Source organism: Stegostoma tigrinum, chromosome 7 (assembly GCF_030684315.1).
Source record: "Stegostoma tigrinum isolate sSteTig4 chromosome 7, sSteTig4.hap1, whole genome shotgun sequence".
Lineage (NCBI taxonomy): Eukaryota > Metazoa > Chordata > Chondrichthyes > Orectolobiformes > Stegostomatidae > Stegostoma > Stegostoma tigrinum.
Genome location: NC_081360.1, coordinates 48,947,487 through 48,972,082, shown reverse-complemented (window position 1 = coordinate 48,972,082; position 24,596 = coordinate 48,947,487). Strand labels below are relative to the sequence as shown.

General features: G+C 39.9%; 1 protein-coding gene across 17 annotated transcripts in view; it reads left to right on the top strand.

The window, feature by feature from the left end:
• The window catches only part of LOC125453882 (solute carrier family 40 member 1-like), a 131,818-nt gene that overhangs the window by 93,812 nt on the left and 13,410 nt on the right, over positions 1–24,596 (top strand). For 13 of the 17 annotated variants that reach the window (XM_059647237.1, XM_059647238.1, XM_059647236.1 and 10 more), the window contains 7 exons: positions 1,916–2,037; positions 10,645–10,749; positions 10,830–10,897; positions 11,817–11,976; positions 12,097–12,212; positions 17,998–18,121; positions 21,209–21,436. In XM_059647237.1, the coding sequence (XP_059503220.1) occupies positions 10,662–10,749; positions 10,830–10,897; positions 11,817–11,976; positions 12,097–12,212; positions 17,998–18,121; positions 21,209–21,436 (784 nt within the window). In that variant the 5' untranslated portion in view covers positions 1,916–2,037; positions 10,645–10,661. Of the gene's footprint in view, positions 1–1,915; positions 2,038–2,597; positions 5,667–10,644; positions 10,750–10,829; positions 10,898–11,816; positions 11,977–12,096; positions 12,213–17,997; positions 18,122–21,208; positions 21,437–24,596 lie in introns of those variants that run through there. The other 4 variants (XM_048533982.2, XM_048533977.2, XM_048533981.2 and 1 more) reach the window with 2 other exon arrangements.

Here is a 24,596-nt window from a genome sequence, read left to right as displayed (position 1 = left end):
TGCATTTTAGAAAGGCAAATGAGGACAAGACTTATACACTTAACGGTAAGGTCCTGGGGAGGTGTCACTGAACAAAGAGACCTTGAAGTGCAGGTTCATAATTTCTTGAAAGTAAAGTTTCAGGTAGATAGAATAGTGAAGAAGCCATTAGTATGCTTGTCTTTATTGGTCAGTGCATGGAGTATAGGAGTTGGGGTGTCATGTTGCGACTGTACAGGACATTGGTTTGGCCACTTTTGGAATACTGCATGCAATTCTAATCTCTCTGCAATAGGAGGGATGTTGTGAAACCTGAAAGGGCTCAGAAGGGATTTAGAAGGATGTTGCCAGGTTGGAAGGTTTGAGCTATAGTGGGAGGCTGAATAGACTGGGGATATTTTCCTTGGGAAGTTGGAGGCTGCAGATGGGGGAGTCTAAAACTAGACGGCATAGGTTTAAGGTGAGAGGGGAAAGATTTTTCATACAGAATTTGGTGCATGATCGGAATGAGCTGCCAGAGTAAGTGGTAGAGGCTGGTACAAGAACATCATTTAAAAGGCTTCTGGATGGGAACATGAATAAGAAGGGTTTAGAAGTATATGGGCCCAAAGTTGGCAAATAGTACTAATTAATTTAGGATATTTGGTCAGCGTGGACAAGTTGGACCGAATATAGCTGGATGCAGGAGACCGTGGATCACATTGCATTGAGAGCACCATATCAACACAGCTCATTATGAACAGAAAAGGCTTCCATTCTATCCGTGTGCCAGTCATTGGTGATCACCAGTACTACATCTTAGAATTATGCACAAGGTAATATATCTTTGAGAATTCTCATGTCCCAGCTTCGCTTCGGGACTGGATACAATACAACAATGGTTACTCAGAGACAAGGACCACCTTCTCCAACATGAAATTATGCAAACCACTGACTTAATCCAAATGTTGATACAGTGCAACCTATTCTTCAGTCACAGCCATTGGGGAGCAGCTGATAGGTCTGTTGAAGATAAGGTTCCAATATTTGGATTGTTCTAGGAGGGAGTAATACACCACTGAAAGAGTACACCATACAATTCTAGCATCTTGTACTTTATACTCCTGGAGCAGGAAAAAAGGAGCTGTTATGGACTTTGAGGAGCTGGGAGAGCAGCAGCTGTCTTCCAAGAAAAAAGATGAAGACACTGAGCGGGAGGAACATTACAATCAGTGTGAGGCACCACAACCCAAACAGGATTTAATTGACACCAAGTTTCAATAGACATGAACTGGGTGCAGTAATCACACATTGACTGTAAACTTTTTGCTGTTCGACAGGCAAATGGTCCCTGTCTTTCCCCAGATTCAAATGCTGTGTCCTTTTGTTCATTCATCTTCACTTTTGCTGTTGCTAATTAAAACGGAATATTTTCAGCCATTTGAAAGTTTTCCAAAATGTGATCATCTCCCATTGAACAAAGGGAAGATATTAGTTTTCTAAAATATGATTGTCTTTCATTGAATAAATGAAAGGATACTAGCTGGGGAAGTATCGGAGGATGATGTGTTGGATCCGGAGGTTGGTGGGGTGGTATGTGAGGACGAGGGGGATTCTGTTTCGGTTGTTATTGCGGGGAGGGGGTCTGAGGGATGAGTTGCGGGAAATGCAGGAGACACAGTCAAGGGTGTTCTCGACCATGGGTGGTGGGGGGGTGCAAGTTGCGGGCGGTCCTTGAAAAATATACTGGGGAAAGAGGACAGGACTCTAAGACGTGATGACACTAAGGACACTAATGATACAACAGCAATATATTTACAAGTGTTCCATTTGCAATGAAGTGTCAGCCATACCAAATGTGAACATAATGCTGGATCAACAAATGTATCATGGCTGTTACTAATGCTTTTGCGCCCTGCAAGTATTTCTCTTTTGTTCTCCGCCCACTGCATGGCAGCTCCTGGCTGGCAGCATGGATACATGGCACATGGATGAGATTTAAAAATGGTGCCAGCGCTCCGAATCCCGGAGGTCCCAGCAATGTCAAGTACTTCTGACTCTGGCGAGAGAGAAGAAAAGGTAAGTGGGGTTTTCTAGAGGCATGGTGCACAGCTAATTAGGTGAGTTGCAGAGAATAGCATGAGACATTTTGCTGGACCTCACAAGAGCTGATTTCTGGTAAAATTGAAACACCTGGACCATTTCTGAATCCTCACTGTCCTTCCTGGACCTCTCTGTTTCCATCTCTGGCAACCACCTAGAAACCGATATCCATTTCAAACCCACCAAGTCCTACAGCTACCTAGATCACTCCTCCCTCCTGCCTTCCTGCAAAAATGCCATCCCCTATTCCCAATTCCTTCGCCTCCGCCGCATCTGTTCCCAGGATGAGGCATTCCACTCCCGTACATCTCAGATGTCTTCATTTTTCAAGGACCGCCCGCAACTTGGCCCCCCCACCCCCCCACCCATGGTCGAGAACACCCTTGACTGTGTCTCCTGCATTTTCCGCAACTCATCCCTCATACCCCCTCCCCGCAATAACAACCGAAACAGAATCCCCCTCGTCCTCACATACCACCCCACCAACCTCCGGATCCAACACATCATCCTCCAATACTTCCACCGTCTGCGATCCGACCCCACCACCAAAGACGTTTTTCCCTCCCCACCCTTGTCTGCTTTCCAGAGGGACCACTCTCTCTGTGACTCCCTTGTCCTCTCCACAATCACCTCCAGCCCCACCACACTTGGCACTTTTCCCTACAACCGCAGGAAGTGCTACACCTGCCCCCACACTTCCCCCCTCACCCCCATCCCAGGCCCCAAGAAGACTTTCCACATCAAGCAGATGTTCACCTGTACATCTGCTAATGTGGTATGCTGCATCTGCTGTTCCTTTTGTGGCCTCCTCGACATCGGGGAAACCAAGGGGAGGCTTGGGGACCGCTTTGCAGAAAACCTACGCTCGGTTCACACTAAACAACTGCACCTTCCAGTCATGAACCATTTCAACTGCCCCTCCCATTCCGCAGATGACAGGTCCATCCTGGGTCTCCTGCAGTGCCACAACGGTGCCACCCGAAGGTTGCAGGAACAGCATCTCATTTTCCGCTTGGGAACCCTGCAGTCCAGCGGTATCAATGTGGACTTCCTAAGCTTCAAAATCCTCCCCTTCCCCTACCGCATCCCAAAACCAGCCCAGCTCGTTCCCGCCTCCCTCCCCTGTTCTTCCTCCCACCTATCCCCTCCTCCCACCTCAAGCACCGCCCCCATCTCCTACCTACCTCATCCCGCCCCCTTGACCTGTCTGGACTGACTTATCCCCTCCCCACCTCCCACCTACAATCACCTCCACTGGCTCCAACCCCGCTTCTTTGACCTGTCTGTCTCCTCTCCACCTATCTACTCCTCCGTCCATCTTCTATCTGCCTCCCCCGTCTCCCTATTTATTTCAGAACTGGCATCCCCTCCTCCATTTCTGATGAAGGGTCTAGGCCTGAAACGTCAGCTTTCCTGCTCCTCTGATGCTGCTTAGCCTGCGTGTTCATCCAGCTCTACACCTTGTTACCTCAGATTCTCCAGCATCCGCAGTTCATCTATCTCTTAAAAAAGATAGAGATGGGTTGAGTAAGTGGTCAAATATCAAAAATCTACTCAATTTGACAGGAAGAATGGAATTGTAGAGTGTATTTAAATGTATATTGAGAGCCGAAATCCAAGCTAATTCCAAGAGGAATTTTGGCATTCTATTGCATGAGTTACAAAGAGTGAGTAGTTAGGGACAGCAAATGATTATGCCAACAAATGGAATCCTATCCTTTGGAACAAGAGGAATGGAACATTCCTTACGATAGTAAGGATGTTGTGTTACAGTGATACAGACCATGTCTTGAATACCATGTGTGGTTTTAGTCGTCTTTTTAAGGAAACATGTAATTGAGTCGGAGGCCATTCAGAGGAGGCTAATTAGATTGCCACTTGTTATCTTCCAAGGATAGGTTAGATAGGCTGGGCTTGTTTCCATTGGAATTCAGAAGAGCGAGGGGGACAACTTGATTGAAATGTATAAAATGACAAGGTGGATGTGGAAAGGATGTTTTGCTTTGTGGATGAGAGATGAATAAATTCTCATTAGGCAGAGAAACTAAAGATTATCGGGTAATTAAAACACAAAAAAAATCAGCCATGATCTTGTTGAATGACAGAACAGGCTCAATGTTCCAATGTTCAAAAAGAAGAACACAGTTTTGATGAAGAGGCTTATCACTTGATCTGATCATCAGCCACTAACTCAGATTCTGACACTTTAGATATCTTCAAGGCCAGTACAAAGTTGCGGTCAGCAAATGATGACACATCTGGGCATGAGTGGCCTGCAAACAGGACATTGATGAAGGATAATTTGGTTACCAGCTTATTAGAAGATGAGGTGAAAAATCAGTACAGCTGAACAGAACTCACCTTCTTGCAAAATACAGGAGAATGCTGGTGGATAGTCACTTCAAGTTTCTGGGTGCTTTGGTGATCTGGTGAACAGTCTTTTATGTCACTGCCAAGGCTCCTGGAGACGTATGGCTGCAGCGTGGTACATGGGATGACTCAGAGCTTGGCTTTTTTAAAAATATATGCTGCAGCTCTCTGTCATGCAGCACACCCATTGGCACCTCAGTTGCTGACCCCTGTCCGTCACAGCCCAGGGTGGATAGGTCACTTATTTCTCTGGCTCCCTGAGGATGTGACAACACTGGCAACTCCAAACCTTCACAAATACACACCCAGAAACAATTAAGTACTTCCTGGTTCATTACAATATAAATAATTCTTTTAAAAAAAAACTTACCTTGAATTGTTTCCTAGTCTTAAATAATAATACCACTGTGAGGGCCCATTTCGGGTCCGATGACCTTCAGAACGGGGTTCCTTCCAGTTCTGAGGAAGGGTTACCAGTCCCGAAATGTTAACTCTGATTTTCCCTTCAGATGCTGCCAGACCTGCTGAGCTAATCCAGCAACTTCTGTTTTTCCTGATTTGCAGCATCTGAAGCTCTTTTGGGTTTTAAGTCATTTTGTAATCAGCAACATGTACTCAAACACTTGGTTTTGACCCATTCCACCTGAAGGAACAGGTTGGTGCCTCCTAAGCTCCTCAATTCTAAACAGAACATTCTTTACAACTCCAACATCTTGTAACTGAAGTCTGTCATCTGTGGTAATATCCTGGTAAACCTCTTCCGTACTCTTTCTAAAGGCTAAGACTTGGCATATGATACTATGCACATGTTGTTGAACCCGGTTTCAGCCCAAATGACCTGAAACTAACCTCTGACGATATGCCTGAGTAGTTTTCATGGTTCTGAGACCATTGCCTCATCAAAAATGAGTAACTAGCCGCTTATACTCAATATTTAAACTCTGGTAACTCGGTTTGCCTTCATTGTTTCACACTAACAATAGAAGGCCATGCATGTGTCTATTTTGCCTGAAGAATTTCTGGAGGAGCATAATTGGAGTTTGAGGTGTCCATGCTTCAAACGTTGGTCCACAAAGTATTGTTAGAAATCAAAGGCCAAAACCCTTTCGAAAAAAAACGCACAAACCAGCCTGTGACCGACTTGAGCTTTTTGGCTTGCGATACAAGTGTTTCTCTGTGGTGGCGCCTGTCCTACTCCCCCGGAGCTTGTAACTGATAGTGATCTTTTATGCTGAGTGAGTAGTGAAGCTGTTCGGTCTGCTAATTATTGACAAAAAAATCGATCTTCTGGTATCACTTAAATTCTTTCTATTTCTATTTACTTTCACAGTTGTCTGAACTGTCAGTCAGGTCGAACAATGTTTACAATGGACTAGATTTACATTACATCAGAGGGCAAAGTATTTGGTAGGGAAAAATCTGACAGGCCAGCCAGTATTTGGTTGGCTCGCCCTCAAGGATGTGGCTGCGAGAATGTTTGGTGTCCAGCTTGTAAAAATCTAAAATCGTGTCTCCAGCTGGATTTTGATTTGCATTTTTTTTCTACAGATTTTGACAGACATGTGCTGCCTCCAGCAGCCCAAAGTCATAACTTGCAGCTGATTTTGTTGACATTGTCAATAGTAAACTGTATGTCAGTAGATGGAAATTATGCTTCACTTGTCAAATTTCATCCTTAACATTTTAAATAAATGTTTTAGCTTATACTGTTGATTTTCAGAAACCACTGGCACAAGTTGCACTAAAGCAAGCATTTGGGCAGGAAGGCTATAGTGAGGGTGAATGTAAATCTAATTTCAAAGTAAAGCCAGTTTCATGATTTGAATGGAATCAAATGACAGTAACCTGCAAGCAGAATACTTGGTTCAGAAACATCTTTAGTCACTTGATTTGCCTAGCTACATAATAGCTCAACTTAAAAAGAAAAGGCTTTATTGCAAAAAATAGACCTTAAGGAAGAAAATTAACCGGAAGGTTGTAACAATACATACATTTGCACAAATACTTAATGAACAAAATTCACTGAGTTGTGTGCTTTTACTCTGACAAATTTAGTGCTCAGACATACCCTCAGTTTCTTTTGAAGATGCAATAAGTTTCTTTGAAGAACTAAAGTAGAATATAGCAGATGCTAGAAATCTAAAATAAAAGCATTAAGTTTAGGACAAACTCATCAGTCTGGTAGCTTCTGTGAAGACAGAAACATTGTTAACATTTTGAGTCAAATGATATTTCTTCAGAACTCAGTAAAATTACAGTCAGCAGGGAAGTGGTCCTGAATAAATTTTTGGAGGTAAGGGCTGACAACTCCTGCATCCTGTTGGACTTCATCCTGTGATCTTAAGACCATAAGGTGTCGGAACACAATTAGGCCATTCATCCCATCAAATCTATTCAGCCATTTGATCATTGCTAATATGATTCTCAACCCGCCTTCTCCCCGTAACCTTTGACCCCCTTATCAATCAAGAACCTTTCTTTCTCTGTCTTAAATGCACCCAATGTTTTGGCCTCCATAGCCTTCTGTGGTAATGAGTTTCATGTATTAACCTTCCTCCAGCTGAAGAAGTTTCTTAATAATACGTTGGTTTAATTGTCAAAAATTCCTTCAATTCAGTAATTTTTAATCATTCAAGAAAGTAGCAAACATAAACTCTTTATTCAAGAAGGGAGGGAGAGAGAAAACTGGAATTTGTGTAATGAAAGATATTAGAATCTTTTGTTAAAGACATTATAACAAGACAATTTAATTTGAGGTAATCAGACAGCCCAGAAGGGTCTAGGCCCGAAACATCAGCTTTTGTGCTCCTAAGATGCTGCTTGGCCTGCTGTGTTCATCCAGCTTCACACTTTGTTATCTTGGATTCTCCAGCATCTGCAGTTCCCATCATCTTTGAGCGCCAACAAGGTTTTGTGAAAGGGATATCAAGTTTCATCAATTTATTAGAATACTTTGAAGGAGTTTCATGTGCTGTGTATAAAGGGGAGCCTGTAGAAGTGCTGTAATTGGATTTCCAGAAGGCATTTGATAAGGTCACATATCAAAGGTTACTGTGGAAAATTGAAGTTCAAAGTATAAGTTGTAACATCATAGTATGCTAGAAAATCAGCTGGCTAGCAGAAAACATTTAAATGGGTCTTTCTCTTATTGGCAGGATATGACGAATAGTATTCCACAGGGGTCTGTGCTGGCCTCAACTTCTTACAATTTTCATCAATTACTTAGATGAGTGGGGCAAAGCATAAATTTCCAAACACATAAAGAGAAGTAGGAAACAAAGTTATGAAGAAGGCATAGGTAGTTTGCAGACAGATATAGAAGGGTTGATTTAGTGGACAAAAATCAGGCTGATAGAACATAATGTGGGAAAATGTGAAGTTGCTCAATTCGGCGGGAAGAATAAAATAAAAGCAGAATATTACTTCAATGGAGAATGAATGCTGAGCTGCAGAGGGATCTAAGTGCCCTAGTCCATGAGTCACAAAATGTTAGTATGCAAGTACAAAACATAAAGAAGGCTGAGATAACAAGGTGTAGAGGTGGATGAACACAGCAGGCCAAGCAGCATCAGAGGAGCAGGAAAGCTGACGTTTCGGGCCAAGACCCTTCTTCTGAAGAATTTTCTGAAAAAGAGTTTTGGCCTGAAAGACAGCTTTCCTGCTCCTCTGATGCTGCTTGACCTGCTGTGTTCATCCACCTCTACACCTTGGTATCTCAGATTCTCTAGCATTTGCAATTCATACTATCTGTGAAACATAAAGAAGGCTAATGGAATACCAGAGATTAGGACCTGTTGATGCTGGAGAATCTGCGATAACAAGGTGTAAAAGCGGATGAACGCAGCAGGCCAAGCAGCATCAGAGGAGCAGGAAGGCTGATGTTTCACGTCTGGACCCTGGAACATAAAAGCAAAAGTATTGTGGTTTAGTTCTCCAGGGCATTGGTGAGGCCTTATCTCGAATATTATGTGCAGTTGTGATCTCATTTCAGAAAAGCATTGAGGAAGGTTAACAGGAAGTTTATTAGATTGATATTTGTAATCAATGGGTTGTCTTATGAGGATAGATTAGTCTTGCTATCTTGTTTCTGCTTGAGTTTAGAAGATGAAGGGTGACTTGACTGAAATTTGTGAGATCCTGAATTCCCTTGTCAAGGTGGATATTCTGCTCGCGTCTGGAAAGGATGCTGCAGAAGTAGCGTTTACGCTTAGGACAGAGATGAGTAGAAATCTTTCTTCTCAGAGGGATATGCAACTTTGGAACTTTCTGTCTCAAAGGGCAATTTCAGGTGGGGTCATTAAGTATTTTAGACAGGTAGGTTCTTGTTAGGCAAGGGAAGGAAAGGGTATAGATGGAAATGTGGTATTTGGATCACAAGCATATTAGTCACGTTCCCATTGAATGGCAGAGTACATTCAAGGGGTCTCATGGCCTATATCTGTTTCTGTTTGCATTTTGCTGTCTGCGATGATTTACTTCCCAGTTAGCTTTTGTCCAATCAATCTTACTTAAAACTGTCTGTTAGCTCACTAAGTTATATATTTGAGCTCATATTTTTGTGCACCTACGACCTGAAACTTATTTCTCTAAGCATGTAGTCCTTCCCCTTGGGACTCCTCACAACTTGCATTACGTACACTGAGCTATATTATTTTGCATTTGCCACATATCTTTGCTTCTTTGAAATCTTTTATTTCTCTCCTAATGGTATATCCTAATTGTGTTCTTGACAAGGAGAAACGCCCTAAAATTGTCTACGTCAGCTCATTAAGGAGTGCTTCAATCGACAGCTTCCTGTTTCTCTTCCAAACATCAGTTCCAATCTACCTTAAGTGTTAGTACTGCACTCAACTTAAAACAGTCATGTAAATTGCATTGCCTGATTACCAAATGCAGATCAAAATATTTAGGGCATTTAATCTCACTAATATATTATTTATTGAAATGCTAGTAGATAAGCCAATAAAATCTGATGACATTTTGAGGTTTATAAGTTGCAACACCAATTTTAAAAAAAATGTAATTACATATCGTAATAGAACATGAGTAGACATTTCAGTCTCTTGAGTCAGATCAGCTTGATGTGTACCTCAACTCCATTTGTGCACCTTTATTCCATATTTCTAGTTACCACAATCAACTAAAATTTATTTTATGTCAATTTAAAAAAACAGATAAAGGCCAACATTTCATTCGTCTTTTTGATTACTTATCGCTACATGGGAGGAAACTAACACTTTGTAACTTGTTGGGCCATTTATCTTTGATGAACTTTAAATAATCCCAGGATATCCCAGGACTATCAAAACCAAACAAGAATTATACCAAATATTCGGTAAACTACAATTTAAATGCTCCAAGACAATAATGATATGCCTTATTAATGGATAAGCATACTTTAATTTTGCAGCATCAGATAAAATAAAATTGACATCTGGAAATTGTGAATTAATTGCTCCCAATTTTCTCAGAGATGATGGGAACTGCAGATGCTGGAGAATCCAAGATAACAAAGTGTGGAGCTGGATGAACACAGCAGGTCAAGCAGCATCTCAGGAGCACAAAAGCTGACATTTCGGGCCTAGACCTTTCATCAGAGAGGGGGATGGGGAGAGGGTTCTGAAATAAATAGTGAGAGAGGGGGAGGTGGACCGAAGATGGATAGAGGAGAAGATAGGTGGAGAGGAGTGTATAGGTGGGGAGGGGATAGGTCAGTCCGGGAGGACGGACAGGTCAAGGAGGTGGGATGAGGTTAGTAGGTAGGAAATGGAGGTGCGGCTAGAGGTGGGAGTAGGGGATAGGTGAGAGGAAGAACAGGTTAGGGAGGTGGGGACGAGCTGGGCTGGTTTTGGGATGCAGTAGGGGGAGGGGACAAGCTGGGCTGGTTTTAGGATACTGTGGGGGAGGGGGAGATTTTGAAGCTTGTGAAGTCCACATTGATATCATTGAGCTCCCAGTTTTCTTCTTCGATTTGTTCATGCGATGTGAACACCACTGGCAGGGCCAACATTTATTGTCCATCTCCAACTGTTGCTGAGAAGGTGGTACTGAGCCTCCTCTTCACATTTTGCATTCCATGTGGGTAGTTTGGTTTGGAGCTCCAGGATTCAAGTCCAACAATAAATAGCAGCGTTCATTTTATTTACTTTTGGGACTGGTTTATTTTGAGAAAATTGTACAGTTGACTTTTTTTTTGGTCTTTTTATGTTTAAGGTGCTTTTAAACTATCCATGGATTTTGAAATAGAAGAAGAGCCCTCTGTTAGCATAAGCACACACCATAGCAGAAATAAAAAGGAAGGATGTTTAAAGGGACTAGGTAAAACATTTAATTATTCCTTCACAATAAAGGTTGTTTTTAAAAAAGCAAACTATAACATTTTATTTTAATATATATAGATTCTACTTGGAGGTTCTTGCAATCCGCTCACTTTTTTATCTACCTGGCTCATTTATTATCTACATGGGTGAGTGACTTCATTTAACACAGTTGTACATTTGAAACTTTGTAGAGATTTTTATTTTATATTTACCACAATGGATTATAAACTATAATTTTCAAATATTAATTAAAAGTTTGAAAAGTTATTTATTTTTCTTGGCCAAGCCTTTTAAAGAGCCTTCGTTATGGCTTTAAGCTTAACTATATTACTGTTCCATTGTATGAAATGTAGTAAACTGACTTTAAATCATCTCAGAATCAACTGTTTGACATAATATATTTACACAAATTATTATTTAATCTGCTCAAATTGTAAACGTGCTACTAAAGTGCAAGAAACTACACAAACATTCTTTGTAGGTACGGAGTAAAATACCTGTTTATTTTTACAATTAGCAATGAATTACAAGGGAACCCTTTACCTTAAGACAGCAGTTGGAAAGTAGGTGCTGCCATTCAGTAAAATGCAGTTTGAAAAGAACTATACGCCTGACCTGATAAGGAAATTAGTGAAATGTTATGATTTCAATAACTTTTACCTCTGCATACCCTGAAAATAGGTTTCAGAAGATGTTAAAATACAGCAGAATGTAAGTTATTTATCATAGAGTGATTTTCTTTTTTATATATACATTACAGCTTAGATTTCTTAGTCTAAATATTGTTTGCTGCAGAATAATGAGCTGTCCACTCATGTCCACAGTCTCCCATAACTTGCATTCTCTGTTCGAACTGTGTTAGCTAAGTGACTTTACTTCCCCCTACCCACTTTCAGATTAATCTGTGTTGCCTGAGGGATTGGAGCACAATATTTTTTCTTATGGCTCAGGGAACCCTAGAAAGGGCAGGTGATAATATTCTTCATTCTTTCCCCCCACCTGCCAAGAATATATACATTTTTAAAATCTGATTGTATTATAATGCATTTGCATATTGTTCCATAGGGCGATCGCATGTGGCATTTTGCTGTCTCGCTTTTCCTGGTGGAACTCTATGAAAATAGCTTGCTGCTTCCAGCTGTGTTTGGTTTGGCTGTTTCCTCATCACTTATACTCTTTGGTGCCTTAGTTGGAAACTGGGTTGACAGAAATACCAGAATGAAAGGTTTGATGGCTTTATTATGCAGAAAATAAAGTTAATGATGACCATTAATATAGTAAAATAACAACAATCTTATTGACGTTTTAAATGTTAACCAGTGTTTTCTATTCTTTTGAATTTTAGTTGTACAAGTTGCTCTTCTTATCCAGAATCTCTCAGTGATCTTATGTGCTGTGGTGCTTATGTTGTTATTTGTTTATGAGACTGAGATCACTATCCTATGGAATGGTTGGATGAAGGTAAGTAAGTGTGAATTTTGCTTGTGCAGGAAGGTTTTTTTTGTTGAGAATGTATGCTGTAATTCTTATACTAATTTCTTTATGCTTGTAATTGTTATTAATGCTATTTTGTCAATGTTTACCCAAACAATGCACAAGTATTTAAAATAATGACAAACTTTGAATTAATTGCAAATTTGTCTAGGAAAATATTTTTTCTCTGTTTTTAGTAGTGCTAAATGGATTCTGTGGAGCAATAAATGGAACAGCCAAGTAGTAGCCTGGTGTTGGATTATGGATAAGGGAAAGCCTTGGTTACTAGTGGGAGCAATCTTGAGTCGAAGAGAACTGATAACATTATTTGACAGTTGAAATAGTGGAAGCTTGGTCTTGGGTAACTGTTGACTGGGTGTGAGAATGCTAGAATATACTTAGATTTCCTTGGCCTCGTAGCCCTGCTTATACTCCCCTAACAATCAAACACATCTCTAATCAACAGCCCAGCACCATACCACCACGTAGCACTTCCCGCTCATTATTGCTGTAAAGAATCTATTGCTCAATGTTAAAAACATATTACTATGCACTTTTCCAGAATACTTTTCCATGTCTCCAATCTACCTGCATACCTACGCCATCTTCCAAAATGTCCTGGACGTATAGAAAAAATAGAATTCATTGTATATTTGAATGCAAGAACAAAAGCCACACATTTACAGTTTCACATTCTGGACACAATCCCACAACAGACATATTATGGCAACAATGAGAAGAGGTTTTTGGATTAATATTGAGAAAAGTGCGATAATTTTATTTATGTGGAATTCATTATTTATAGATAGTTGAGGAACTGGCTACAAGTTATTTTTAAAGTACTGAGTAAGCTTTTGCTAAGTATTACTCAGTGCTTTAAAAATGTAGCTCTTAGTTAAAGTTCGCAATATGGTTTCAGTCTTTGATGAAACATAAGGGATGAGGCTTAAATATTTGGGAGCAGAATGGAAGTAGCAAGAGCTAACAGAAAGAAGAAGAGCAGACATGGGTTGATGGAAGGGATTGTGGTACCAGAGAAGGAAATCTGTGACCTTTCATTACGTTTCCTCCCTCAAATAAAGAAGGCTTTCTCAGCACCAAAATAGGAAACCATCGTTTAAAGTCAAATAGCAATCATGGCCACAAAAGGCACTGAATCTATACCTGATTTTAGTTGTGGCAGGGAATGCAACTTCTTAGCCTGTTATTTAGGAATAGGAGCTGTGGCAAAGGCGTGAAATGACTGTCTGTGGGGAGCAGTCTCAAAATAAAAGAATTGGGTAGGTGGGAGGAAAAGGCTATCAATGAATATAGATTGGGTAAAGTTATAAGTAGGTCATCTGTTTGATGTAATTTAAAAAAGGACAGTTTGATAACAGGAGAGAAAGTATAGAAAATTAGAGAGTGTTAGAGCTGATTTTTGTAGACCTGAAACACAGTACTATGCTGCACCTCTACAAAACCCTGGTGAGACCACACTCGGAATATTGTGTCCAGTTCTGGTCGCCCTATTATAGGAAAGATGTGGAGGCTTTGGAGAGGGTGCACAGGAGGTTTACCAGGATGCCGCGTGGACTGGAGGGCTTGTCTTACGAGGAGAGGTTGACTGAGCTCGGACTTTTCTCTCTGGAGAGAAGGAGGAAGAGAGGTGACCTGATCGAGGTGTACAAGGTAATGAGAGGCATTGATAGAGTCGACAGCCAGAGACTTTTCCCCAGGGCAGGATTGACTGCCACACGGGGTCATAGTTTTAAGATGTTAGGAGGAAGGTATAGAGGAGACGTCAGTGGGGGGTACTTCACTCAGAGAGTTGTGAGCGCATCGAATAGTTTACCAGTGGTAATCGTGGAAGTGGAGTCATTAGTGACATTTAAGCGACTGCTGGACATGCACATGGACAGCAGTGAATTGAGGGGAATGTAGGTTAGGTTATTTTATTTTTGGATTAGGATCATTCCACGGCACAACGTCATGGGCCAAAGGGCCTGTACTGTGCTGTACTTTTCTATGTTCTATGTCGTACTAGGTGCCTTGAATATGGAGCTAAAAGGACTTACTGAAATTACGTCAAACATGTGTACATTTTTAACTGTACAGCAACTGCCTACTCTTGTGGTTATTAAGAGTTCAGGCTGCTTCCTGGGCACTTACAAACTCCTAGGCCCAAATTTCTATATAGCATCGAATAACCCATTGTAGTTTACAGTTAATTAAGTATTTTAGAGTTTAGTCACTTCTGTGATGTAAATCTGTGCACAACAAACTCTACAATCAACAATGTGGCAACGGTCAGGCAGTGATCAGTGTGTTGGTTTAGTGAGTGATGACAAGGGGATAAGTATTAGCTGGAACACGAGGTAGAACAGCTGTACTTGTAAAAATAGCGTAATGGATCATTTTACATTTATCAGAGAGGGTAAACAGTGCCTCAATTTAATGTCTCATTTAAAAGGTAGGAGCCTCTGACTGCCTATTGCATGGAACTGTCACCGAGATTTTGTGCTCAGGTTTCTGAGGTGGAAATTGAGCCAAAAGCCTTCTGACTCAAAGGCACATAATACTTTTTAGAGAAATTTGTTCACAGGAGATGGACATTTCTGGCCAGGGCAGCATTTCTTGTCTGTCCTGAATTATCGATGAGACGGTAGTAGTAGGTAGTTCTCTTGAACTGCTGCAGAGAATGATTAATGGTACGTTCATGCTGTCGTAAGGGAGGGAGATCCAGCATTTTGACCCAACAACAATGAAGGTTTGTGATAGAATTGCATATCAAGATGGCATGTGGCTTGGAGGAAACTTGCAGTTATGCTATTCCTGTGCATTATCAGGTCTGTCTTTCGACAGGGTAGAGGTTGTGTATTTCGGAGGTACTGTTTAAGAAGCCTTGTTGAGTTGTTGAAGTGCATTCTATGAGTGACATACACTGCATTTATAAGCGATATGCACTGCAGCCACTGTGTGCCATAGGTGGAGAGAGTGAATGTTGTAAATGTTGAATGGGGTGCCAGTCAAGCAACCTGTTTTATTTTGAGAATGATGTTGAGATTTGCATGTATTGTTGGAGCTGCACTCAATATTCCATCATATACCTAACTTCTGCCTTGTAAATGGTGGACAGACTTTGAGATGTCTCCCAGAAAGTTGATGGTGCAGAACCAGGTGACGGTATTGCAAATATCAAGAGTGATGCTTGGATTCTCTCTTGTTAGGGATTGTCATTTCCTGGCATTTTTGTGGTGTGAATGTTTCATGCCACTTATCAGCCCAGGTGTGGATGCTGCCCAGGTCCTGCTACATTTGCTTCAGTATCTGAGGTGTCACGAATGGAAATCAACATTGTGTAATCATCAGCAAACGTTCCCACTTCTGGTCTTACAGTGGAGATAATGTCATTAGTGAAGCAGCTAAAAATGGTTGGGTCTAAGACACTACCCCGAGGAACACCTGCAGAGATACCCTGAGCTGATATAACACATCTCCAATAAGCATAACTGTCTTCCTTTCTGCTAGGTATAATTCCAACCATGGAGTTTACCCCTGATTTCCCATTGATCCCCCAGTCTCGCTAAGGCTTCTTACTACTACACTTGGTCAAATGTTGTCTTGAAGTGAAGGACAATCAAACTCCCTTTCCCTTTGGAGTTCAGCTGTCTTGTTCATATTTTGACCACAACTGCAATGAATTCAGGAGCTGAGCGGCCCTGGTAGAACTAAAATTAATTGTCAGAGAGCAGGTTATTGTTGATTAAGTCTCATGCGATAACATGGTTTCATCACATCTTCCATCACTTTGTTGATGATTGAGTGTAGACTGATGTGCAGTAATTTGCGAGGATGATTTGCCTGCCTTTTGTAGACCAGACTTACCTGGGAAATTTTCCACATTTTTGGGTGGCTGCCAGTATTGTGACTGTACTGGAGAAGCTTGGCTAAGGGTATGACAAGTTCTGGAGCATGTCTTCAATGTCACTGCTAGAATGTTGTCAGGATCCACGTTGTTTGCGGTATCCAGCTGCTTCAGCCATTTCTTGATACCGTGAGAAGTGAACCAAATTGGCTGAGGTTTTTCTCCTCATCCTGTATTCTCTTTATATTTTGCTATGTGTACTATCCTTTCAGTAACACACTCGTGATATTTGGTGTATCCATTTCTGTAAGCCCTGTTTTGGCTGACACAATCCTCTCTGGACACATGTTATTCTCTCTTCCTAGTCACTGTTTACTCTTTTCCTATCTCTTTTCTATTGACTCCTTTCTCTCTGTTGCCCTGCTGCCACCAATCCTGTCAGTTACCTGTGTTAGCCCTCATATCAGATTTATTATCCAAAAGCCTCATATAATTGAGGTTTTCTGGTTTCTTTTCACTTTTCTGCTGGTTGGAGAAACCAACTAACTGGCTAAGGGAACAAGGGATAAATCAAGAAAGAACAGCAGAAAATCTGGGCAGCAGACAGGGTAATAGGAGACTTCCAGGGATGATGCAAGATAAACAGAAGATTGTGAGACCAAGGAATGCTGATGCTAAAATTGGAACAACAACAGTTCTGAGCAAAGGTCGCTCGCACCGAAACATTAACGCTGATTTCTGTCCAATGATGCTGCCTGATCTGCTAAGTTTTTCCAGCAATTTCTATTTTTGTATCAGAACAACAGGAATTCATGAAAAGGAAATAACGCTTAACAAATCTGCAGGCGATTTTTGAGAATGTAACTAGCAAATTAGAAATGGGAATCTAGTAGATGTGATATAATTAGATTTTCAGAAAGCTTTTGATAAGGTTCTGTACATGAAGTAATTAAAGTAAGAGCATATGGGATGTGCAGAATATTCTGGCATGGATTGTGAACTGGCTAACAGACAGAAAACAGAAAGCAGGAATAAGAAGTTCATTCTCAGTTTAACACCTTTGACCAGTGGAGTAATAATAGGATCAGTGCTCTGCACTAACTAATCACAGTCTATATCAAGAATAGGGGATTAAATGTGGTATTTCTAAGTTTACAGATGACATAACTGACACTTTCACCTAGTTTAACAAGGAGAATGCAAAGACACATCAAGGGTATTTAGATAGGCTAAGTAAGTAGGCAAAAATTTGGCAGGTGTAATTCAATTCAACAATTGAATGTAAAAAGCTCTCAAGGATAGTAAATTACATTGATCCAGAAATTTTTGAATGAAGAAATTTCCTCTCTTCTCCATCGTATAGCTGATCCATTTTTTCTGACATTGTATACCCTGGTTCTAGATTCCTCAGCAAGGAGAAACATTCCCCTAATTGTTACCCTATCGAGTCACTTAAGAATTTTACATGTTGTAATAAGATTATAGGCAAGTTTAGTTACTTTAAATGCATCAGTCCAATTGGCAGTAAGTAGAATCCCTATTGTACCTGATAGTCAGGTTTACTTTCTGGGCTAATGATTGCGTAAAAGAAGAGGCTAAATGGTTTGGTCATTTTATGTTTCATGACATGTGGCTATGCTACAAGCATTCTCAAGAATACAGTTGTACTAAGAGTTGCAGATTTAACACTATTAAAGTACACTGGTGTATCAAGGGGTTCACATGTCCTAAGTAAATGGCTGTCTTCGACACAAAGAACGAACGACTATTCCACGTGTAGCAGTGATTTCATTTAACAGTTGGCCTTGCATGAATTCCCTGCTGTCAAAATGTTATTTTGCTCTACGTGAACATGAAACACTATTGTAGACACGATATAGTTAATTTTCTTGCTTAATGTTAATCAATTTACTTGCTGTTTAACAGATTGTTTGTTACGCATTGGTGATCGTCATTGGTGTGATTGCAGACCTGGCTAGCACAGCAATGTCAATTGCAATCCAACGGGATTGGATTATAGTGGTTGCTGGTGACAGTGACAAATTATCAAGTAACTATCATAGCTCTTTTGAAAAAATACAGGTTCTTGTTTTATGAAATTATATACATTTTCATTTATCACTTTGGAATCAAAGGTAGTAATTGCAGAAATGTCCACAAAGTTACTTGTGATTTAGCATTTCCATAAAATGATCTTGCTTTCAATATTAATTTTGGAGTTTTGCTTTTAGTATGTGTGAATAAAAATTCTTGCATGCATTCTTTAACTTCTTTCCTTCATCTGTGCTTATTGAACCTATACTAACCCATCCCTATGTTTTAAATTCTCTATCCGCCTCACGTCTTTATTGCCCAATGCTTCTCATCCTCTCTTTATGTTTTCTCAGGTTCAGTGTGTATTCTCCTCTTACTTGTGTGCCCATTAAGCATGACTTTCCTGTGACTTATCAACCATGTGCTTCACCTCTCCATGCACGTGCTTCACCTCTGCACCATGGCTTTGAGATGCGTGCTGACATTGCCTGTGTGCATTTTCTCACTAGCTGATGAATTTTTGTTCCCTGTCCCTTGGCTGACCTGCTTACCCTTACTATCTGTAGTGACCTTTATCTTGCTGTCTATCTGATGTAGATAAAACTTACCAACAACCAGTCAGGATAATTCTTGACATGATAAATTTCCTGAAGGCACTTCTCCATCTGCCGTGCTGGGTAGTTGCAGTCATATATAAAGGATACTACAAATAAAGTTTCTGTGTTTATTTTTGACGATATTACAAAATCAGTTGAGGTTTATTTACTTCAAAGCAAAAGTCAGATTTCAGACTCCCTGGAAAAATTAAATGACATACATTTAGGACTATATTTTCTCTGTTAACCTGTTTTCATATGAAAGCAGAATGAGACAAGACTTTCGCACTTGTGACAGCACCAGGCTACAATAGACATTGATCTTAATTTAAATACTTGTAAAAAATCATTTTATCTGTAAGATTTTCTCAACTGTTTATAGATTGATTTTGTTATGATCTTGTGAGAGACGATTCACTTTTCAAAAGAAACCCAAACAACTTGTTTTTACTAATAGGAACACATCAGACAATTTCACTTTTTGTATACAAAACACAAATTTAAATGGATCAATTAAACAAAGCAAGTATAAGTGATTTAGCACAAAGGCTTATAATTACTTATGTTACGGACACAGGTTAACCTCTTACTTCCCCAAAGAATTCTCTTATAAGATACATCAATCTTAAAATTATTTACTTCATACGTGAGGGACCACTCATAAGGATGCTGCATCCTCTGGAGAATTTTCCTCAGCTGCAGGCTTTCTCAAAGATCACTTTTTATGTACTTTACATATATAATAGTTCCTTATTTAGGTTAGTTTTTAATATTTCTAAGTTAACGCAGTTGATTAATTTGTTTTCCAATGAGGCAGCAGGAGTCCCACTGTAGATATTACCACTAGTTTGAAACTAGACAATCTTCAAACTCCTGTTCCTCACAAAATTCGATCTGAAATTCAGGCTAACTAGACGTGGTCAAATATGATGATTGTGGCTTCCTCAGTTTCCGTTTACTTTGGTATTCTCCGTGTGAGCAGCAAATAACTAAAGGTTCAAACTGTAATTAGATTTCAGCAAAGACCCTAATAAATTCAAATCAAAAAAGTCTCCCAAACTCCACCAGCAATGTTATGTCTTCTGGTTGACTCTTAGACTAATTATCCCTCATTTATAATTTCTCTTTTAATCTGATTTCATAAATGGATTTTACAATCTTTTGGGGTTCATTTAATTTTTAATTTGACTCAAAATCCAGAACAAAACATCTCACTGGATGCAGTACTTAAAATATACAGGGGTGCCAGACGGATCTGCCCCTGGAAATCTCCACACCATCTAGGAAAATCCATTCATGAGGGCAACCAGTCTGGGAAATGTTGCTCCCATAAATAAAAGGGAGGGAAAGGGTGAGGAGCTGCTTCTCAGATCACAGGCTGGTTCCCTCTTATGCACGTTGCTGATAGGTTCAAAGTGCACGTATCAGCCGAATATGTAGGAGATAATCAGTCTGTGATGGGAGTGGCAACGTGAACCATGAATGAAATATTTGTGACACTATACAGCTGAAATGTCATGGCTCAATGTTTTACAGGTTTTTTTCTTAATATAGTTGAAATAGTGTTGATAAAACTGTCTGAATGTGCATTATTTTGCGTCATTTGGTAAAAGAATTCTTATATTATGGTTTGAAAAAAATTGACATATTCCTTCTGTGCCTCAGAACTCAGCATTCCCAAATTTCATAAAGTAGTGTCACTTCTATATTTTTTCTTCAAAATCTGGGTATTTTGTGCTGATAAAAGTGAAATACGCTTTTTTTTCAAAGACATTAGTCCTGGACACTATGTTTTCATTCCAATAATGTAGATTTTTGGAAATGTTTTATGGTCAACATTAAACAAATCTCAAATAAAGTGAATTCTGCTGTTTGTGTATTTATTCAGTCTTAACATTGTTTTATGTAACATTTTTGTTTGCTTTAAGATCTTTCCTAAATTAGTACATCCAATATTATTTTTTAATCACCTTTTTTGAAATATTTTAAGTTATAAGTCTTTCAAAGTACAGTGTTTAACATTGAATAAAAAAAGGAAAACTGTAAATATGGAAATCTAGAATAAATGCAGAAAATGTAAATTTACAACTGATCAGTCAGCATCTGTAAAACGATGTTATGGCGTCTCAGGTTTGGACCATTCTGCAGAATGTTTAAACAAATCTTGTAGGTAGAGGAATTTTATGCAAAAGTTTCAAGTGGATTTAACAGAAGTTTATAAAATCATGAGGGATGTGGATAGGTGAGTAGCTAGGACTTTTTTCCTCAGGTGGGGAAATCAAAAACTGGAGGACATAGGTTTAATTTTAAGAAGTCCATGGCTGTCATAGATAATGAAAATTCAGCTTTGATATGAAAAGAAGTTTGGGGTAAAAATATGATCCTGATCATTCAACACTTCTCGCAAGTCTGAAATCTGAATTTTTTTAGTTATTCGTATAAACACAGTGTAGAATACTGCCCATATCTGAAAATTATTAAACCAAGACTTGCTTTTTCTTTTCTAGGCATGAATGCTACATTGAGGCAAATTGATCTTCTCAGCAAACTGCTTTCTCCAATGTCTGTGGGCCAGATCATGACTTTTAGCTCTTCTGTAGTTGGATGTGGCTTTATAGCTGGCTGGAATTTGTTCTCCGTGTGTTTTGAGTATTTGTTGCTGAAAAAAATTTATAAAATGACTCCAGGACTAGCAAAAAAAGGTGACAACCAGAATAAGGACGAAGAAGTTTCAGGTATGAGAAACCACTTGAAAAGTTAGCTGTAAGTAAAACCATTCTCTAACCAGTTGTATTTGCACTTCTTTAAATTGAATTAACTCATTAAAAATACTTAATCAGAAATAGTGCATTTTAAAATCAGGTATTGAATTGGTTGAATAATAACAGTTTATGAAAAACATATGTTCTCTGGCACTGATTACAGACTGGTGACATATCATCTCTGATTAAAAAAGCAAAAATGCCTGTTATAAAAACAGGGATGTTGATTTTGTCATTATGGCACAGAGAGAGCCTAAGCTAGTGTTGCAATTGAACTGTGCTGTTTAACAATACTTTTGTAATATATTTCAACAAATCCTGCTTAGATGCCTTAACCGAAATGGTTCTGAAACCCAAACAGCAAAAAGAATTAGTTCCCTGTTGTGGAAGTGAATATCTATGGAATTTCTTGCCATACCTTTGATCAAAAGTCACTTTTTAGGTATTCCTCTGGGAATTATGCTAATTTCCATTCCAGAAAGCCCTCCTAGAAATTTTAATTTCTTTTGTTTCTAATGTTCGTTCAGTGATATTATTTGCCTTCTATATGGCGAAATTGCATATTTATCATATATACCATCACTCAATTTTCCAAAATCACCAATAGCTCCAGAATAGAGGTTTATAAAATTATGAGAGATGTTAGTAAAATGATAGTAAAAGCTTTTGTCAGTACATAAGAAACAAACGAGAGGCAAAAGTAGATATTGGGCTGCTCCAAATTGATGCTGGAAGGCTAGTGATGGGAGATAAGGAAATAACTGAAGAACGTAATAAGTACTTTGTGTCAGTCTTCACAGTGGAAGACCTGAGTAGTGTGCCAACAATTAGAGAGAGCCAGGGGGCAGAGTTGAGTACGGTAGGCATTACAAAAGAGAAAGTGCTAGAAAAGCTAAAGGGTCTAAAAATTGATAAATCTCTTGGCCCCAATGGGCTATATCCTAGAGTTCTGAGGGAGGTGGCTGAGGAAGTAGCGGAGGCTTCGGTTGTGATCTTTGAAAAGTCACTGGAGTCAGGGAAAGTCCCAGATGATTGGAAAATTGCTGTTGTAACTCCCTTGTTTAAGAACGGATCAAGGCAAAAGATGGAAAATTATAGGCGGATTAGCCTAACCTCGGTAGTTGGTAAAATTCTAGAATCCATTGTCAAGGATGAGATTTCTAAATTCCTGGAAGTGCAGGGTCAGATTAAAACAAGTCAGCATGGTTTTAGTAAGGGGAGGTCATGCCTGACAACCCTGTTAAAATTCTTTGAAGAGGTAACAAGTATGTTAGACCAGGGAAACCCAGTAGAAGTTATCTACCTAGACTTCCAAAAGGCCTTTAATACAGTGCCTCACGGGAGGCTGCTGAGCAAGGTGAGGGCCCATGGTGTGCGAGATGAGCTACTGGCTTGAATTGAGGATTGGCTGACAAAAGGCAGAGAGTTGGGATAAAAGGCTCTTTTTGGGAATGGCAACCGGTGACGAGTGGTGTCCCGCAGGGTTCAGTGTTGGGGCCACAGCTGTTCACCTTATATATTAATGATCTGGATGAAGAGACGGGGGGAATTCTGGCGAAGTTTGCCGATGATACGAAGATAGACAGACAGGCAGGTAGTACTGAGGAGGTGGGGAAGCTGCGCAAAGATTTAGACAGTTTAGGAGAGTGGTCCAGGAAATGGCTGATGAAATTCAATGTGAGTAAATATGAGGTTTTGCACTTTGGAAAAAAGAATACAGGCATGGACTATTTTCTAAACGGTGAGATAATTTGCAAATCAGAAGTGCAAAGGGATCTGGGAGTGTTGGTCCAGGTTTCTCTAAAGGTTAACTTGCAGGTAGAGTCTGTAATTAAGAAAGCGAATGTAATGTTGTCATTTATCTCAAGAGGGTTGGAATATAAAAGCAGCAATGTGCTTCTGAGGCTTTATAAGGCTCTAGTTAGGCCCCATTTAGAATACTGTGTCCAATTTTGGGCCCCACACCTCAGGAAGGACATACTAGCCCTGGAGCGTGTCCAGTGGAGATTCACACGGATGATCCCTGGAATGGTAGGTTTAACGAATGATGAATGGCTAAGGATCCTGGGATTGTACTCATTAGAGTTTAGAAGGTTGAGGGGAGATCTAATAGAAACTTACAAGACAATGTATGGTTGAGAAGGGGTGGACGCTAGGAAGTTGCTTCCGTTAGGCGGGGAGATTAGGACCCGTGGGCACAGCCTTAAAATTAGAGGGGGTAAATTTAAAACTGAAATGAGACGACATTTCTTCAGTCAGAGAGTGGTGGGCTTGTGGAATTCATTGCTACAGAGTGCAGTGGAGGCTTGGACGTTAGATGCCTTCAAGGCAGAGATTGACAAATTCAAAAGGAATCAAGGGCTACGGGGAGAGTGCAGGGAAGTGGTGTTGAAATGCCCATCAGCTATGATTTAAATGGCGGAGTGGACTTGATGGGCCGAATGGCTTTACTTCCCCTCCTATGTCTTATGGTCTTATGATTAATCGGGTGAATAGCCAAGGGCTTCTTCCTCGGTTGGGGAAGTCCAAAACTAGAGGGCATAGGTTTACAGCGAGAGGGGAAAGATTTAAAAAGGACCTGAGGGATAGCTTTGCAGAGGGCTGTTCATGTATGGAATGAGCTGCCAGAGGAAATGCTGGAGGCTGGTACAATTACAATATTTAAAAGACACCTGGACGGGGAAATGAATTGAAAGGGTTTAGAGGGATATGGGCCAAATGCTAGTAAATGGGACTAGGTCAGATTGGGATGTCTGGTTAGTGCAGATGAGTTGAACCAAAGGGCCTGTTTCCATGCTTAATGACTCTAATTCTCTTTTGGAGGGGGAGGAGACTTCAGGTTTACTTTGTCCACGATCACTTACATCTTTCAATTCCCTCCCAATTTCCATGGGCCTCCAGGTCATAAAAGACATACAAATACTTTTTGGAGAAAGTCCAAAGAAAATTATAATGATGATATCAAAACTGAGACAGAACAACCAGCTGGAAAAACTGAAATTGTTTTCTTTTCCAGAAAAGAAGAGGCTAAAAGAGGAGTTGATAGATTATATTACAGTTGTGATAGATTAATATTATGAAGTGATTTAATAAGATAGATATAGAGAAAATATTTTAATTTTGGAGGAGATCT